At 46.2% G+C, this 19,798-nt stretch overlaps 1 protein-coding gene across 4 annotated transcripts in view; it reads left to right on the forward strand.

Annotated features, from left to right (window-relative positions):
• LIPG (lipase G, endothelial type) overlaps nucleotides 1–19,140 on the forward strand; it is a 28,929-nt gene extending 9,789 nt beyond the window's left edge. For 3 of the 4 annotated variants that reach the window (XM_013992843.3, XM_021094488.2, XM_084957583.1), the window contains exons 5-10: nucleotides 4,408–4,629; nucleotides 7,033–7,275; nucleotides 8,521–8,641; nucleotides 10,229–10,447; nucleotides 13,871–13,975; nucleotides 16,929–19,140. In XM_013992843.3, coding sequence (XP_013848297.1) covers nucleotides 4,408–4,629; nucleotides 7,033–7,275; nucleotides 8,521–8,641; nucleotides 10,229–10,447; nucleotides 13,871–13,975; nucleotides 16,929–16,950 — 932 coding nt within the window. In that variant the 3' untranslated portion in view covers nucleotides 16,951–19,140. 4 annotated transcript variants of the gene reach the window in all.
• The last annotated feature ends 658 nt before the right edge of the window (nucleotides 19,141–19,798 follow it).

Below are 19,798 nucleotides of genomic sequence, written 5' to 3' on the forward strand. Positions count from 1 at the left end.
TGCTGCGGGAGCGGCCCAAGAAATAGCAACAACAACAACAACAACAACAACAACAAAAAAGACAAAAAAAAAAAAATTTTATTTTTGGAGTTCTCACTGTAGCTCAATGGTTAACAAGTCTGACTAGGAACCATGAGGTTTCAGGTTCAATCCCTGGCCTCACTCAGTGGGTTAAGGATTCAGTGTTGCGGTGAGCTGTGGTGTAGGTCACAGATGCGGCTCGGATCCCACGTTGCTGTGGCTGTGGTGTAGGCCGGCGGCTACAGCTCCAATTAGACCCCTAGCCTGGGAACCTCCTATATGCCGCGGGAGGGCCCTAGAAAAGGCAAAAAAACAAAACAAAACAAAACAAAAAAAAATTATTTTAAATAAAAATTTTACAAAAATAAGCATAATGAATGATCGAACTTATCACTCATGAGTAAGTGACATGGTGTATGATAACTATAATGTCACCTAAAAATCACATCCATTTCAGAAATACACATTATCTAAAACATGCATTAAAACACAGATGTCTGAAGGAGGTAGAAATCATTATATTACTGCTTTTCTTTAATAAAGTTTTAAAAACTTTTTTTATTATAGCAGATTTACCATGTTCTGTCCATTTCTGCTATACATCAAAGTGACCGAGTTACACGTTTATATACATTCTTTTTTGAGAGCTTTACTTTTGATTATCAAAACAAAGAGTCCTGAAGTGTCTTAGGGCAGTGTTTGTGTGGCCACATGTGACTGCTCATTAACCCACGTGACTGCTCATTAACCCACTGCCGCAGCAAAGCCTTTTGGCCTCAAGCCCCTCTGGGTTCTATTGTCTGGATGCCTCCTCCTAACCCACAACGAGAGAGGCTTGATGTTGCAGATCCCAGGCAGCTGTGCGCACACTGCAGCACACACGAGGCCCCCACCAAAGTGCTGAGCCAGAGTGTCCTTGGCAACAAGGACAAGCTGCAGATCCTCCCTGACCCTATGTCTAAGTCTGAAATGAGATGGGGCTAGTAGGAGGGTTCCAGTTCTTTCCTCCTGCCTGTCTGGGTGGGAACTGCTGAGATGCAGGCTTCAAGGGCAGAATGCTAATCAGTGCTCTGTGCTGTCTGCATGAGCATCGGCTGGCATGTCCGGAGCACAGCCCCTTCTCTGTGGCCTTTCTCTGTGGATCGGGGGCCCAGGGTGAATGTGACAGGAAGCAGTGGCCTCTGTCCAGTTGCCAGGCAGCACCTCAGAGGGTATTTGGCTGACCTGACACATGCTGCTGTGCATGTCTGATGGGGGAGGCCTGTACCCTTTCCTCTCCCCTCAGACTTCCCATGGGTCTGGGAACCTGGTGGTCCTGACTGGTAAGAGGACCAGAGACTGCAGTTTGTGTGGGGTCCTGAGGCTGCTGTGCATAGGAGCAGCAGGTTCTTAGTCTGGGCCTGCAGGGGATACCTGAACCCCAGTCTTGCTTGGATCAGAGACCTGTGGACTGGGGTCTATTAGAATTTTACCCTTGAAGGCTTCTGAGGGAATTCCATGATGTAGTGAGGAGGAGGTCATGTATTTCTAGTTGAACTTGTGTCTTGTTAGTTATAAACAAATAAGCAAGCAGATGTGTTCATTCATTCAAGAAATAGGAACTGGAATTTCCGCTGTGGTGCAATGGGATCAGTGGCATCTCGGGAGCACTGGGATGCAGGTTTGATCCCCAGCCAGGCACAGTGGATTAAGGATCTGGCATTGCCGAAGTTTGAGGCTCAGATCTGTTCACTGGCCCAGGAACTCCATATGCTTCAGGGTGGCAAAAAAAGAAAAAAAAAAAAGAGGAACTAAATGTGCTCTCTTGGCAGGCTGTGGGCTACCTAATGTCAAATACCCAATGTATGACAGGTACTTTATGCCATCTCTGGGCACAGGGGTCCTTGGGGCTTCCCTTAAAGGTGGGGAGACTAGGACTTATTTACACAGTGAGTAAACAAGGGGCTCAGTGTCTCACACCCTGAGTGGCAGAGCTGGGATTCAAACCCAGGCGATGGGATTCCAGAGTCTGCACCTCCATGCTGCGCCATGCTGCTGCTCTCCTGCCAGGATAGGTGAAGTACCTTGCAGGGCAGCAGGCTCTGTCCTGCCAGGCCGGAAGGCAGAGGATTTCCTGTGTGTATGCGTGTTCATAAGAGTGTATGTATGTGCACACATGTGTGTGCATGCGCTGTTCCATTTGCTGGACAGAACACCTTTGGAGGAGTTTGGAAGAATTGGTCATCCTCCATCTTCTCTTTTTTTGGAGGGCAGCCTTCCCATTCATAGTTAAAAAATGAATTGTGCAACTTTTCCCCAGAGTCCATGGGCCCTGGCTATGTGTCAGGCAGGGTCAGTCTGGGGAGGTGAAGGCTCAGCCTGCCTGCCAGCCAGCCTTTGGAGAAGCCCCGTCAGCTGCCTGCATTCCTCCAGCCCAGCTTGGTTTCCATGGCACTGACCGTCTGGTGGAGACTTTTGTTCAGCAATACAAGAGCCCCTCTCTTATTGGCTGCAAAGCAAAATGTTCCTCTTCTTTCTTTCTTTTTTTTTTTTTTCTCCAGGGGACATAGTGAGAGGCAGAGAGAGGCTGCCTGTGTCAATTCTGTGGTCAGACCCTAAAAAGGGTCATCGTGGGCTATTCTGGGAGGCCATCTCTCTTTTGGGTCCCCGGCTAGAGATGAGCCCCCAGGCCACCTGAGTTTCCTTTCTGCCTCTGTCATTCATACATTTTTCTAAACTTCTCCTGGAAACTATTTAGAGTTTCAATCTCTCACTTCTCATGAATAGTGAGTTCCTCCAGTTTACTGTCCACTCTGGACAATAGCTTTGCTTTTGTTTATCCTAAAATGACTTCCTGGTTCCATCGCCCTGGGGTCTGGGGAACACGGTTCTATTATCCATCTCTTGCTTTCCACAACTCCGTTCTTGGTCATACTTCCTCCCTACCTTGGTGTTTCTAGATCTGCATTTCTCAACCTCGGATTTATTCACATTTGGGTCCAGATGATGCTTGTGTGGGAGCTGACCTGTGATTGTAGGATGTTTATCACATCCCTGGCCTCTACTCACTAGATGCTATCAGTGTCTTCTCTCTGTCTTCCTCAATGGTGACAACCAAAAATATCTTTGGATATTGCCAAATGCTCCCCCACCCTGGGGGAGAAACATTCCTTCCAGTGGAGAACCACTGTTCTAGACTAAGCCAATCTCCATCCTCTGCTGCAAGTAACCTTTTCTTAACTCTCTCTGCATCCTCTCTCTGTGCCTGTAGAGCAAACAACGAGCTTCTAGGTTGAGATGAAACTGGCTCCCATAATTACTTGGTAGCTTGGTGATGGTAGCGAGTGTTTACATTGATAAGCACTTACTCCATTCATATCTCACATATGAACTTTGTGAATTAAGACATTCAGTTTCCATTTTCTAGATGATATTGAAGCCTGGAGAAGTTTTTCAAAATATGGTCCACAGACCGCCTGTTTTTAGGATCACCTGGGGAATAAACCTATCTTTCTGGCCTCCACACCTGCCATCAGAATCTCTTGGGTCCTAGAGAATTTGCATTTTATGCTTTGCCAACTCCTTTTTGAATGGCTTCACGTGGTGCCCAACCTAAAAGGTGGTGAAAGTGCCTCTTATAGTTGCCACTATCTTCCCACTTCCCTGCCCTGCCCCCTCCCCCAGCACACATACCCACAGGTCACCTGGGGCTAGCATGTCCTTCCACAGTTTTTCATAGCTACCCAGTGGAATCTGAATTTGTAAGAGATCTTCCTGTGTTTCAAATGCAAGAACCAGTGTTCTCTGTGGTGCTGCTTGCCTGGCCAGTACAGAAAGTTCTCAGGCACAAAGGTTTACTCCTTGTGGCTGCAAAAGAGAGGAATTCTGGAGGCCTGGAATATGGATGCTCAGAGTGTCTGGGGTACCCCTCTCTCACCATTCCACCTCTGGACCCAATTCATCACTAAATGAAGGGGAAGAATAATTTGTATTTGGACAATACAAATAGCTCAGTTTGAGGAGACTGAGTCTTCCCTGCAGAAGATGCAGGTAGCTTAGTTATCCTGTTGAAATTCTGCTAAAATCAAGGCTGCACGGCAGGCTCTCAGTGGCAGAATAGGTGGGTTGAATGGCTTGGTTTCAGCCAGCCCGAGTTCTTTCTAGAACTGCTCCACTTCTGACAGTGTGTGGTTCCTTGGATCCGTGTATTGGTTGAACCTGGTGACCAGTTTACAAAGTCAGCTGAGTTGCCAGGACCGGTGAAGGCTTCAGAAGAAAGCTTAAGTTCCTCTGCGTTAGGATTCACGGGTGGGGGACAGTTGCATTCTGTCCCAGGTGCGCACTGAGCTTTCCGTCAGGGCTCGGCGCACCTGACACAGCTCGTCTTGGCTCCCCCTCCTGCTGTAGGTCTGGATCCTGCTGGGCCCATGTTTGAAGGGGTGGACATCCACAAGAGGCTGTCCCCTGATGACGCGGACTTTGTGGACGTCCTGCACACCTACACGCGCTCCTTTGGCTTGAGCATCGGGATTCAGATGCCTGTGGGTCACATCGACATCTACCCCAACGGGGGCGACTTCCAGCCGGGCTGTGGACTCAACGACATCTTGGGGTCAATTGCATATGGAAGTGAGTTCCTTATTTTTTGTTTTGGCTCAATTATTACATCTCTTCCTAAATCAACCAGAGCTGTTAGCGCCTGGTACCGAGGACATCCCGATGAAATCATTCCCACTTTCGCCACAGTGGCCCTCCAACACTGTTTATGCTCCAGTGCCCCTTCCTGCAAGCCCATTAACAGCCTTCCCATGGTCTCCACTCTGCTTTCTTATGCTTTGAGGTCACAATTATTATTGACTAACTTCTTTTTATGGTAAAAGGAATACATGTTTGTTGGGGGCAAGCGTTGTAGAATTGCATAAATTAAAAAGCAAAAATGTCCCCTCACGTCCCATGCCCACTTCTACCTTCACGCTGGAGGTAGCTTACACGAACATTTTGTGTGTATCCGTCCTGTCTTTTTGTTTTGCAAATTCATTTGTGTGTGTGTGTGATATTTTTCAAAGTCACATTGTTCTGCAACTTTTTCAGTCCAAACATATTATAACGTATTATGGACATTCTTAGACATCAGAGTTCATAGATCTACCTAAGTTAGTCTTTTTTTTTTTGGCCACCCTGTGGCATATGGGAGTTCCTGGGCCAGATTCGAGCTGCAGCTGTGACTTACCCCACAGCTTCGGCAACGCTGGATCCTAAACCCATTGTGCTGGGCTGAGGTTTGAGCCTGTGTCCCAATACTCCAGACACTACTGGTCCCATTGTGCCACAGTGGGAACTCCCTTCAGTTATTCTTTTTAAAGGTTGTACAATACTGTTTAGCATGGATATACTATAATTTAGTTTTTATAACACTTTTAAAGAAGTAAAGTCAAGATGCTTGCTCCATTCACTTAAAGTCTATCTTTCTGAAGGTCCAAGCCTATTTGCATCAACCTTGGGCTGAACTGAATTTGCTGCTGAAACTGATGGGCTGGATGTCTTTTGCTCACTGCCTTGCATCGTGGCAGGTTTTCTAAGTCTTGGCTCCTAGGCTCTCTCCACTCTGATGCTCTGCTCTTTGGATGTTCCACTTTGTCCTTCAGTCCTAAGTTGCCCTCTTCCAATGTGCTGATATCCATGGAACCTTGCAGGGCTTGAGGGTCCGTGACATTGGAAGCTTAGCCCTTAGATGATGGCATTTCTTAAAGCTGAAATGTTAAGTGTTAGTGAGGAGGTGGTAGGGGGGCTTTGCCAAATTTTTCTTAAGGTCCAAGGATTTACTGGCACTATTGGCTTTAGTCTCTGGTTGCAAGAAATAATGATGTACTATGAATCAAAAAAATCCAAAAGATGCTCCTAACTGCAACTAACTGACTGTAGGATGCAGAGAAAATAACTTCACCTACAAGGACATTTGGGTTATAATCTATCATGGAAAGGACTGGACTAGAATGAGGTTGACAAACATTTTCTTAGAGTCAGCTAATCAGTATTTTAGGCTTTGCAAACCATATGGCCCTAGCACAGAGGCAACTGGAGACAATAGTAAATGAATGAGTGTGGCTGTGGTCCAATAAAGCTGTAGAAAAATGGGGCCAGCCTGCAAGCTATAGCTTGCTGAGCCTTGGCCTAGATGGTGTTTAGTGTCTGATCCATTTCCAGCATTTCATGACTGCATAACGCAATTGTGTAGTGACTCTTACACACAACTGATCTCTATCACCCTGTTTAGTGCTTGTCTTGTGCATTCTCTTGCTCTCAATTATTGTGTGCATATTAGTGCAGTCTTCCCACCTGGAGGGCAGGCAGTTTGGTAGCAGGACTGTCCTTCAGTTCTTTTTTTTTTTTTTTTTTTTTTTTTTTTTTTTTGCTTTTAAGGCCACACTCGCAATATATGAAAGTTCTCAGGCTAGGGGTTGAATTGGAGCCACAGCTGCCGGCCTGCGCTACTACCACAGGAACTTGGGTTCCAAGCTGCCTCTGCGACTTACACTGCAGCTCATGGCAATGCTGGATCCCTGACCCACTGAGCGAGTCCAGGGACCGAACCCACATCCTCATGGATGCTAGTAGGATTTGTTTCTGAGGCGCCACAGTGGGAACCCTGTGGCCTTCAATTCTAACAAGAGCACATCACGAGACGTGTATTAATAACAACACAAACAAGCATACTAACGGTAACATGAAAAGTGCTCATTGCTCTGACCTCTGTGGCACAATGGGCTCAGCAGTGTCTGGGGAGCACTGGGTCACAGGTTAGATCCCTGGCCCAGCACAGTGGGTTAGGGATCTGGCATTGCCACAGCTGGCTTAGGTCAAAACTGCAGCTTGGACCTGATCCCTGGCCTGGTAACTCCATGTGTCATGGGGTGGCCAAAAAAAAAAAGAAGTGCATGTTACAGATGAATTATGTACAGGGCTTACTGATCATGTGGGTGGACCCCAAGAAGCAGCTCATCCTAACCATCTCCAACTCCGCCTCCCCTGCAGCAATCACAGAGGTGATGAAGTGTGAGCATGAGCGGGCAGTGCATCTCTTTGTTGATTCCCTGGTGAATCAGGACAAGCCAAGCTTCGCGTTCCAGTGCACGGACTCTAACCGCTTCAAAAAGGGGATCTGTCTCAGTTGCCGGAAGAACCGTTGTAATAGTATTGGCTACAATGCCAAGAGAACAAGGAATAAGAGGAACAGCAAAATGTACCTGAAAACCCGGGCGGGCATGCCTTTCAAAGGTAACCTCAGTCCCTGCCCTCATTGCCCTCAGGAAAGACCTTTGCCTTTTTCCTCCTTCTAAATACCACATTGTCCAACAGGGCATATCCCACAGTTAAATCAAATCATTGCAGATCAGATTATGTTATGCCCTAGGGAAGTTAATCTTTAAAAATAAATGATGGGAGGGAGTTCCCTGGCGGCCTAGTGGTTAGGGATATGGCATTGTCACTGCTGCGGCTTGGGCCGCTGCTCTGGTGTAGGCTCCATACCTGGCCCAGGAATTTCTGCATGCCATGGGTATGGTCAGAAGAAAAAAATGATGGGGATTCCTTTTGTGATGTGAATCATCACCCTATGATCACAATATCAATATCTTAATTTTCTTTCTTTTTTATTACTCAATGCATTTTATTACATTTATAGTTGTACACCAATCATCACAACCCAATTTTACAGCATTTTCATCCCAAACCCCCAGGTCATCCCCTTATCCCCCAACTGTCTCATTTGGAAACTGTAAGTTTTTCAAAGTCTGTGAGTCAGTATCTGTTCTGCAAAGAAGTTCACTGTGTCCTTTTTTTAGATTCCACATGTAAATGATAGTATTTGGTGTTGGTGTCTCACTGTCTGACTGACTTCACTTAGCATGATAATTTCTAGGTCCATCCATGTTGCTGCAAATGTCATCATTCCTTTCCTTTTAATGGCTGAGTAATATTCCATTGTGTATATGTACCACATCTTCTTGATCCACTCCTCTGTGGATGGACATTTAGGTTGTTTCCATGTCTTGGCTTCAATATCTTAATTTTCAATCTTGCCTTTAGCTTTTCAAAGCGCATATTTGTTTTTTCTTTTGAACATCAAAATAACCTGAGATAGGACCAACAGTGCCTCGAAATTATATCTTGCATTTTTATAACATGTTCTAAAACCATAGGGTATCATGGATAATGTGGGTGTTATTTTACGTATGAGGAAGTTGAGGCTCCAGAGGTTATTAATACTGTGGTCCTTAAATTTAAGGTCATAGAGCTAGAAAGTATCTAGGTCAGAATCCCCAAACCTCAGGTTCAGGGCTCCTTCTTCTATACTGTAGTGACCTCTTGGGCCATCAGACAGAATGAGATCAAAGGGAGGCTGGATATTGGGCTGGACCAAAAGGAAGGCACTCCCTAAAAACTCACTGTTCTAGGTGAGTCAGTTTGGGCCTAAGATGACAAGCAAGGCTCACAAATGTCTTTGTTCTACTGTCTCTGCAGTTTACCATTATCAGATGAAAATCCATGTCTTCAGTTATAAGAACATGGGAGAAATCGAGCCCACCTTCTACGTCACCCTTTACGGCACCAATGCAGACTCCCAGATTCTGCCTTTGGAAATGTAAGTCACAGTCTGGGTTCAGGGCAGAGAATGAGTTGCTTTGAAGAGGAGTAGAGGGCAAGAGTGTGCAAACAAGTATAGGAGAGTGTAGTCTTTGTGTCAGGGTGGAGCTGGGTGGTTTCTCTCTCCTGCTTCACACTCTCCATGGACGGAGCCCTTGACTCAGAATATTTCCAGGAGGGAAGCTCTTGGGGGTGAATCAGTAGCGTGAGAATCTGCTGGATTGGCTGTACAGAAACTGCTGTTTCATTTCCGTCAATGCCTGATTCCTGAGGCTTTGGGAACCTTGCAACTTGATAACCTCACCCCTGGCCCGTTTCTCATGATCTGTGGGAGGGGCACATAGTCATCTGCACACATCTGTTGCACACATCAGCACTGTGCTGAGTAATGCTGGATTGCAGAGTAACATCATCAGGGTACCTGCTGCTGGGGCTCTGCGGCTAGTGAGGGGACCAGGCTTGTACCCACACACTCATGCACAGATGGGGTGAGGTAGGCTCCCCCAAGTGCAAGGTGACAGGGGCAGGCAGTAGGAACATCTCCCCAGGTTCCAAGGGAGATGGGTGCCTGTGGGCTGAGAACAAGAGAATACTGTTGAGCGGGGATATGACTTCTTTGTGCTTTCTCACTTCTATTCTTTCCTGGTCCTGTCCCCCCAGGAAGAAGCCTGAATGGAGATGGGCAGGAATGGCTTTTTTGTGTGTCTTTTCAGGGCTGCACCTGTGGCATATGGAAGTTCCCAGGCTAGGGATTGAATTGGAGCTGCAGTTGTTGGCCTAAGCTATAGCTACAGCAGTGCCATATCTGAGCCGTGCCTGCGACCTATACCACAGCTCTCGGCAATGCCAGATCCTTAACCCACTGAGTGAGGCCAGGGATCAAATCTGCATCCTCATGGATACTAGTCGGATTCTTATCCTACTGAGCCACAAAGGGAACTCCCAGCGATGGCCTTTTGTCTTTCATTCTTTTTATTTGGTTTGCTTGTCTTTTTTAGGGCTACGCCCGTGGCATATGGAGGTTTCCAGGCTAGGGGTTGAATCAGAGCTGTAGCTGTTGGCCTACACCATAGCCACAGTAACGCAGGATCCAAGCTGCATCTGTGATCTACAGCACAGCTCATGGTAATGCCAGATCCTTAACCCACTGAGCGAGGCCAGGGATTGAACCTGTATCCTCATGGGTGCTAGTCAGATTCATTTCTGCTGAGCCACGTTGGGAACTCCAGCCTTTTTTTCTCATTTAAAAAATTTTTATTGGCCTATAGTTGATTTACAATGTTATGTTAACCTCTCCTGTATAACAAAGTGATTCAGTTATAGGCATATCCATTCTTTTTCAAGGAATGCCTTGGATAAGAAGCTGGATTGCTGTGGGCAATGTTATCTCTCTGTCTATGTGGAGCACAGCTGAGCTTCTATCCTGGTCCTACTGGTGTGATGTGGAGGGCAGAAAAGGGAGGGAAAACCTCTTGCATTTGTCTCCAGTCCATGTGGGACAGGTGCTGCCACTGTGTCATTGTGCATGGTGCCCAAGTTTTCCAGGTGGCAGGGGACTGAGACCAACTTCCCTTTCTCTTGGCAGTGTGGAGCAGATCGGGCTGAATGCCACCAACACCTTCCTGGTCTATACCGAGGAGGACTTGGGAGACCTCCTGAAGATCAAACTCACCTGGGAGGGGACATCTCAGTCCTGGTTCAGCCTGTGGAAGGAGCTCCGCAGCTATCTGTCTCAACCCCGCAGCTCTGAGCGCGAGCTGAATATCAGGCGCATCCGGGTCAAGTCCGGAGAAACCCAGCGGAAGTAAGTGTCTCATCACCCTTTCTATCCTGGGTTGATGGTCAGTAGCGTCCTTTCCTTTGCTGAGCACATCTTCCATCTTTCCGTATCCAGAGCACATGGGCAAAACCTCAAACCCTTTGCAAGGAAAAGTGAATTCCAGATCAAGCCCTCTGTCAACTGTCGTGCAGCTTGTGTTCTGATTGCAGACCCTCAGTTGAGAGGGCAAGTGGGGGATAGAGCCCAGCCCTGGTTTCACTTGTTAAGCCCTGTGCTGGCCTGGAGGAAGAAGGCCTTATCCTGGACAGGGATTTTTTTTTTTTTTTTTTTTTTAAGAGCTACACCTGCAGCATATGGAAGTTCCCAGGCTAGGCATTGAATCAGAGCTGTGACTGCTGGCCTATGCATCTGCAACCTAAATCTCATAAAGAAGTTTGAATGGAAAAAAAGTGACTTTTTTTTTTAAGGCCACACCTGTGGCATAGGGAAGTTCCTGACAGGAACAGCTTGTGGCAACGCTGGAATCCTTAACCCACTGAGTGAGGCCAGGGACCAAACTCACATCGTCATAGACAGTGTGTTGGGTTCTTACACAACGGGAACTCCTCCATTGCAGTTCTTCATGTGTCCAGTTTCCATCCAATACCTGTGACACAGCTTGGCCATGTGGAGAGTGGATGCTTGAGTGGCTTGTCTGAGTGATTATGGACTAGGATCCATTGGAGTGTGTGGGGGAAGGGTGCCAGCTGAGGGAAGCTGTTAGCCCCAAGTTTCTGATCTAGATAATTGTGTCTTTTTTCTTTCTCTTGGTGCTTGGAAGTGCAGCTTGTACCTATGTGCTGTAGCAGAAAGAGGATCATTTTTGTAAAATATTTCAAATCTGATAAACCCCTAAGAAGTAACTAATGTGACCCGTTTCTCATGTAGGTTTCAGATATTCTAAAAGGTAAAACATTGCAGATAGTCTTGAAGCCTCTTAGTGCCCTTCCCCGATTCTCCCCTTTCAAAACCAGATGCACTAGTCTTCCAACATTAACTAATATTAGTGTGTCTCCCTCTTCATGAGTTTTATACCCATGACAACGTATAGAAACTTCTGTTTGTACCCATGGATAACTTATAGAATTGTTTTGGATGCTTCTGAAGGACATTTGCCTGGGCCTTGTTAACATTTCACAGCGCCCGTGTAATGTAATCAACCGGCATCTGAGTTTCTGGCCGCAGCCCCCTTCCTTAGAAGAACAAAGTTAGCTGATAAGGGGGACTGCAATTGCCACAAGGTTACCCATCTAATTACCTCTTTGGCGCCAGCAGAAGATGCCTGCTTGAAAGTCGGAAAATATGGCCCTTACTATAAATCATTATTGTTAACCTAAACACTATTCCTAGTTAAGATTTGAAGTAATTTGATCGCCGCTTCGCTTTTGCACCCCTGCTTATGCATGCGCACCCCCTCCCAACCTGGATGTAAGTTTGCCTTTATAAATGTGGTCCGTTTCTTTGTTCGGGGCTTCACGCTCAAGCCACTTTAAGGCAGTGTGTGGCCCTGGCCAGTAATAAAGACTCCTAATTTGTTTTTTCCTGTGTTGGAGTGGTCTCTGTTCTTTTACGGCACGACACTTCTGAAGTGTCCGAGTGGACATATCCCTTTAAAAGTTGCTTTTCGGAGTTCCCATCGTGGTTCAGTAGGTTAAGAACCTGACAGAGTATCCGTGAGGATGGGAGTTTGATCCCTGGCCTTGCTCAGTGGGTGAAGGATCTGGCATTGCCACAAGCTCAAAGATGTGGCTCGGATACAGCACAGCTGTGGCTGTGGCGTAGACTGGCAGCTGCAGCTCTGATATGACTCCTAGCCTAGGAATTCCACATGCCACAGGTGTGGCCTTAAAGAAAAGATTCCTTTTTTTTTTTTCATTCAACATTGTTTATGGTATTTAGCCAATACGTACAGATCTAGACCATTCACATTTAACCCCTCCTTGTACAAACAATAGTTTCACCATTGTTCTGCTGAAGGTTTAAGTTGGTGTATTTTTTTTTTTTTTTTTTTTTTTTGTAGTCACAAGTAGTGCTGAGGTGAATGAACATCCTGGGACACTTTCCTTGTGTATGTGTGTGAGGGCTCCTTTGGGGCATGTTAAATCTTTGGGTTATAGTATATGTATTCTCCAAATGGACTGGCCATTATGAAATCTCTCTCCAAAGAGGTTGGACCGATTTTTAATCTAAGCCACAGATTAAGAGCTCCCTTTTCCCCTCCTCCTCCCTTTGGTTGACATTCTTGCCATTCTGTTGGGCGTGAATTGGCCCCCTATTTTTGTTTTAATTTGTATTTCCTGATTGCGAGTATAGCGAGTGTTTACGGACTGTTTGAACTTCTTGGTAAAGTTCTGAAAGCTGTTCTGAATGTGGCTTTTGTCCTGCTGCTGAGCATCAAGTCTATTGGTCACAGGGTCATGTGGGCCGCATGCCACTGAGCCTGGGGAACCCCTGTGATTTGGCTGTAAGTTAGAGCTGGAATGATTATTGGATCACTGATTCCTCCTGTGATATTGGTTTCCACTTCCTGAATCTTTGATGCTGAGTTCTAGTTACGCTTGTCCATGGGTATTTCTGAACACAGTGCTGGACCTGGAGTTCCTCCATTCAAGGAGCTTACAGTCCACCATAGATAGAGGAATCCACAAGCTAAGCAAGGCAGGCTATGATGTGTGACAATGAGACAAAACCTCTGTTATTAAGGCCGTGCCATTAGAAGTAATGACAGGAGTTCCCGTCGTGGCTCAGCGGTTAGTGAACCCGTCTAGGATCCATGAGGATGCAGGTTCGATCTCTGGCCTTGCTCAGTGGGTTAAAGATCTGGCGTTGCTGTAAGCTGTGGTGTAGGTCACATATGCGGCTTGGATCCCTCGTTGCTGTGGCTCTGGTGTAGGTCGGTGGCTGGTGGCTACAGTTCTGACTGCTGGACCCTTAGCCTGGGAACCTCCATGTGCAGCTCTAAAAGAAGAAAAGACCAAAAAAAAAAAAAAAAAGGAAAAGAGAAAAAAGAAGTAATGACAACAACAAAAGCTACATTTATATAACATTATGACTTTTTGTTAAACTGGGAGTTCAGTGGAGGCTTAGATTAATGAGGTCTTGGGCCATCAGGAAGGCTTCAGAGAGACAATGCCTTGGAAGTAGGCTTTTGACTAGACAGAGGTGGAAGGGGTGATATTAAAGGCTGCATGAGCTGAATTATGGAAGTCATCAAAGCAAGACCCTTTCAGTGTGCTCATAGCATCACTGGGTGGGGCTGAAGGGTTTTGAGTCAGGGATGGCATGATGGAAACTTCTTTTCTCCTTGTTCCATCCACCTCAGATCCAGAAAGCAGCATCTGGCTGATGCACAAGCATGTACCTCTCTCTAGAATTTTGGCTACATCGGTGGTTTCTTTTTCTTCCTAGATTGACTTTTTGTGTCGAAGATCCTGAGAACACCCGCATAGCCCCTGGCCAAGAGCTCTGGTTTCGCAAGTGTCGGGATGGCTGGAGAATGAAAAATGAAACCAGGTAACTGGGGACTTTCTCAGAGTTTCAGTCAGTGCACGTTGGTGGGTCCTTTAGGGTTGGGTGGACATGGGACTGGGCACTGGGGACAGAGCAGTGAACAAAGCTAGAGAAAAGTCTTGTTCTTCGTGAAGCTGACCTTCCTCTGGAAGGAGATAGACAAATCAGTGCGATGGACAGGATATTGGAGGGTGTGAATGTCCCTTTGCCTCTTGTTCTGCCTTACCCTGCACGTGTCATAGCCCTGGTCCTACTGGAAAGAGGTCTTTCAGTGACAAGGTCACCTGAGTTGGTAACTTCTTAGATTGAACTTCTTTGTAGTGATCGAGGCTGTGGGAAGTTCCAGGGCTTCTGGCTTCCTTCTGGGCACCAGGATGGAGTGGGGAGTTGGGTAGAAGGTAAGGGAGAAGCTTAAGGCATAGTTCCCTTTTAAGGTTGTCTGGAACCCAGGTGGGTGTGAGTGGATACTGCTAGGCAACTCTCCCTCCTTCTGAGAAGCGAAATGTTTCTGTGTGTGGCACGGAATCAGACAAAGGGGTCAGCTTCCTTCAGTGTCCTCTTGGGCCATGCTGGAATCTCATTATATCAGAATTGAGGAAGGCTGATCTCATGGTATGAGGCAGTGGGTTCACCTAAAAGGAGAATCCCCTTGTGGCTCAGAGTTGTTAAGAATCCGACTAGTATCCATGAGGATATGGGTTCGATTCCTGGCCTCGCTCAGTGGATCCAGCATTGCCTCGAGCTGTGGTGTAGGTCACAGACATGGCTCGGATCCCCTGTAACTGTGGTGCAGCGCCAATTCAAGCCCTAGCCTGGGAAGTTTCATATGTTGCAGGTGTGACCATAAAAATCCAAAAAAAAAAAAAAATTAAAAAATTAAAAAAATAAAAGGAGAATCAGTCACACATCCTCTGAGCCTAAATGTCTGCTGAGGAGGAGGGAGACAGACCCCCACCAGCCCCCACCCCTTGCCCCATTCAAGTCACTAGATTATAATCCTGCTGCCTTACACTGAGCATGTGGTGTATACCCACCCTGTATTCAGTGCTTTCCAAGTATCATCCCATTTGCTTTTTTGGGGGAGCTATGCCCATGGCATGCAGAAATTCTGGGGCCAGAGATTGAACCTGTGCCACAGCAGTAACCCGAGCCACAGCAGTGACAATGCCGGATCTTTAATCTGCTAGGCCACCAGGGAACTCCCACCTGATTTACTTTTATCATTAAGCCCAGCATGCTGGGGTCATTAACCCTATGAAAGTTGGGGAACCTGAGACACAGAGAGGTTGGGTCACTCTTTTCAGGTCCCCGACCTGGTGATGGGAGAGTGAAGATTTGAAGCAGGTTAGTTTACTCTAAAGCCTGTGCTCTCTTGAGCGTGGAGGTTCTGTTTGCTCAGATCAGTCACCTCTCCTCTATCTGGGTATCAATTATCAAGCAGCTGCATCCATGCTGGGGCCCCCTGTGATTAACTGTCTGCCAACCCCAAGGGCCAGGCCACATCCTGGCTGCTCTTGTCTCCTGCTCAGGAGCATCAGCGTGACCACAGGCTCAGTGATCACAGGACTTGTGGAGTTCTGAAAACTGCCCATCTAATTAAGGGACTCAGTCTAGTGTGGGCTTATATGATTTTTCTGCTATAATACTCATTTTAATTCTTTATGTTTATATTCAAATGTATACCTTCCCAAGGGCTTCCACAGGTATTGATTAGTTCCTGGTACAGCCATGTAGGTTGGACACACCCAGGAAGGATTGGTATTTTTATTGTTATTCTTTTTTTTGTTTTGTTTTGTTTGATTTTAGGGCTGCACCCACGGCATATGGAAGTTCCCAGGCTAGGAGATGAATCGGAGCTGTAGCTGCCAGCCTACACCACAGCCACGGCAACGCCAGATCCTTAATCCACTGAGTGAGGCCAGGGATCTATCCCATGTCCTCATGGATACTGGTTGGGTTGGTTACCACTGAGCCACGACAGAAATTCCCCTTATTGTTATTCTTCTTACTTCTTTTCCGCTCCAGAACTTCATAACAGTTGAGAACACTAACTCATCTCGCAACACCTCTTTGAGAAAACAAGTCGTCCTTTCCTTTACCCTCAAAGGAACAGAAAACAATAGGGGCCCGAGTAATAAATTAACACCAAGAAGTGGTGACATCCCTAGACATATGTTACACCCCCAGTACTCTCTCTCCTGCCTTGGGTACCATTCAGCTGTTCACTGAGAAGGAGACTGAGGTTCTGAGAGGCTCAATAGCGCAAGTGTGTAGCTGAGCCTAGAATCAAGTTCTCTTGGAGTTCCTGTCATGGCTCAATGGTTAATGAATCTGACTAGGAACCATGAGGTTGCGGGTTCGATCCCTGTCCTTGCTCAGTGGGTTAAGGATCCGGCGTTGCCGTGAGCTGTGGTGTAGGTCACAGACGTGGCTTGTATCCCGCGTTGCTGTGGCTATGATATAGGCCTATGGCTACAGCTCCGATTAGACCCCTAAGCCTGAGAACCTCCATATGTTGCAGGAGTGGCCCTAGAAAACGCAAAAAGACAAAAAAGAAAAGAGAAAAAAAAGTTCTCTTGATTCTGTCTTGCCCCCTTCTTGCCGGATTTCTTGTGTTTCTAGATCAAAGCAAAGAGGACCTGATGGTTGTACCCACAGTGTTGTGTGTGTGCATGAGCGTGTCCTGTGGGTGTTGTGCTAAATATGCAAATACCAGCACTGGGGTGTGTGGACCTGTGAGCCCAGAGTTGGCTCCAGTGAGGTGTTTCTTAAAGTGAATCTGTGGCTTGTTGGAGGAGGGGGAGGAAGGAGCACTTGGGACCTTTTCCATTTCTTCCGAATGGGAAGCAAGTAAAAGAGTCTGATAGGTATGGAAGAAAGCTTGGTGTTGAGGTCAACAGAGTTGCATGTTTGCTGAGCAAACTAACAGAACAATGCTCCATGTGGTTCCTTTCAGTCCAACTGTGGAGCATCCTTGAGCGAGTCAGAAAGTGCCCCCACCTTCCAAGCACATGGAGGAACGTTACTGCTGAGGACCCACTGATGGAAGGACCCTTCTCGGCCTTGACCCTGGAGCAGTGGGAGGAGCCTGCTTGCTGGGTCCTGGCCCTTGCCTCCCATGATGGCTGGGACTACTTGCCAGAAGGGACTATGCACTGCTATTTTCCTGCTGTTCTTGCTGCTGCTCTCGGGATAGCGCTGACCCCAGATCTGGGTGCAAACGGCTGAATGCCCCTAGCCTCTGTGTACACTGGGCTGGTTTCTCAGTGACTGGCTGAGCCTGTGCTTCACCTGCCAAGGAACACAGGCTCTGGAGTGGCTCCACGTGCCTGACCTGACCTGAAGGTATAGGGAGGTCTTCCTGCTGGGAGCTGATTCATGTCAGGGTGGCAGGTCTGGGCCCTTGTTCACCTGGAGAGAGGAGAGTAGATCGGGAGAGGTGATGAGGCCCACACTGCTGGGGTTCAATGGGTAACTGGTAAAAGGTACCCATTACCTATTGGATATTCCGTCCTGCTCTCCAGCTCCCTCTCTAAAGCACACATCGTTGGCCTTCATATTTTTCTGTCGCTCCTTTTTTGACTGGGCAAATATTTATTAAGCACCTAAACTTAATTAGCACATGGCAATAGACACCTTAGTAAATCTCTCCAAGCCATCTTCTCACTTGAAACCTAGTGGGATGGGGATGTCTAGACTCTTTAAGTTGAGATGATCCATGAATATGCATGTGATGAAAGGCACTCTTGGCACTTGGAAGGCTACAGGATGTAAGAATTGGGGACCCTGAAGCTTTAAGTGGTTTCTACCTATTTCTTCTTCTTTTTTGGCCATACTCACAGCATGTGGAAGTTCCCAGACCCGGGATAGAACCCTCGCCACAGTAGTGATCTGAACCACAGCAGTGACAGCACCAGATCCTTAACCTGCTGAGCCATCAGGGAACTCCTCTATTTCTCCTTAATTAACATGCATTCCTCTTAAGAGTGATCACCAGCAAAATGGCAAGCACAGTATCATACATGTGACCAATTGCTGAATACGATTGCTCCAGAGCAAAATCTCTTCCATGTAGGAAGATGGAAGGTAGAATGTATGTTATACATATCTGTTTGTACAGAAACTAGCACCTGTCACACACAGCTGGTACCAAGAGTTAATTAACGCCATACCTTTTCCTTCTTGAAATATCTTTCTCTAAGACCAGTGCCTTTTCTGTGCTGAACTTCTTCAGAAAACCTCCAATTCTAGATGTCGATTTGAATTCATAGACGTGATATCCGAGAAACTGTTTTGTAATTCTCAAAAGATTTGAACATGCATCACTTAATTAAAGAGTCACACCAGGAAGTGAGCAGGGCAGCTACTATTCTCTCTATTTAAAAAACCAAGCCTTAGTGATATTCAGCCACGTGCCTGGAATTATACACCAAGTCGGTAGAGCCAGATGAGGACCCCAGGCTTCCTAGAGGCCATGCCCATTGCATGCCGATCTGTGCAACCTCATCAAGACCCCTACAGCCATTTCCCACCAGTAGGCCCCAGATAGAACAAAAAAGGAATTTTCTTTTTCAGAGCCATCTAGAAAACCCTAAACCCTCTTATTAAGAGAAAACTGGGAGAACAAATGTGCAAGGGGTTGGGATTTTATGGATGTGATCTATTTGGAAGGAGCTGTAATGTCAGGTGGTAGCAGGGAGGGGACATTGTATTTGGGTTTTTAAGTTTTTAAAGGACATTGTTTTAATCTGTATTGTGCCAAAGTTGTGTCATTGTTCAATGCCAAACCTCTGAATGCATAACCTGTCAAATACCTTAATTCAAGGTATTTTCTCTGTCCATTTCTGTGCTTTTTCTGTGGCTTCTGTGATTTTCTTTCTAGCCAAAGGAGAGCTTGTATTACTGACTGTGCATCTTGGTTGCTTTCTGCTTCTGATTTTAGTAAAGGAAGCCTTAGAAATTGAATCCTCAGTGGGTCCTGTATTTATACTTTTGGCTTGAAGCCATATTTGTATATAATGATGCTTTTTTAAAATGCTTAGAATACTATTTATTTCTCAAGTGTATATAATGTATAAAAACAAATATATGGTTAGTTTCTACTTGACAATTAACTGATTTCAAGATTAAAAAATTTTAATAGTAAAATAATAAAAATCTACAAAATTCTTAGTGGTCTGGCAACTCATTTCTTAAAACCTGAAAGGATTACAGCTGCCTAAGCCTAGGGTTTGACAAAAATTTACTTTAATATAAGATATATTCTCCCTAGCCTGGGAACCTCCATATGCCACGGATATGGCCCTAAAAAGCAAAAAAAAAAAAAAAAAAAAAAGCTATATTCTCTATTTGATACTAATTGTTGGTAGAAAGTGGACAACAGCTTTCATTAAAGAACAAGAAGAGAATTTTTTTGAATCACATTAGAAACACTTGAAGGTGGATATTAGGAAGAACAGGGAGGGAGGCTGGACATGGGGATGTTGGTGAAGATATAGGCTTGGTCTCATGAGATCTAGAAAACAGTGGCTGAAACCAGGTAGAAGAAGAATTCCCTATTGTGTTAAAGTCCCAGCTGGTATTGAGGTTCTGTACCAAAAGCCCAGAGAGGTTCAGGCTCTTAGTTTTTGCTGCGCCATTCATAGGATGGTCCCTTTATCCCCAGAGTCCAGGTGAAAAGGGAGAGGGGGGGACATGTCCCCCTTTAAGAGTGTGACTGAGAAGTTGTCCACAGTCTATTGGCCACAAATCAGTCAAAGGATCATATACCGGAAGCTGGAGAACACTGTCTTTATTCAGGGTGCCCAGGGGCCCAACTGAAGTTGC

This window comes from Sus scrofa, chromosome 1, assembly GCF_054392235.1.
Source record: "Sus scrofa isolate SSC_HxYL_T2T_F1_AM1 chromosome 1, Sscrofa_HxYL_maternal_Yorkshire_Landrace_v2.0, whole genome shotgun sequence".
NCBI lineage: Eukaryota > Metazoa > Chordata > Mammalia > Artiodactyla > Suidae > Sus > Sus scrofa.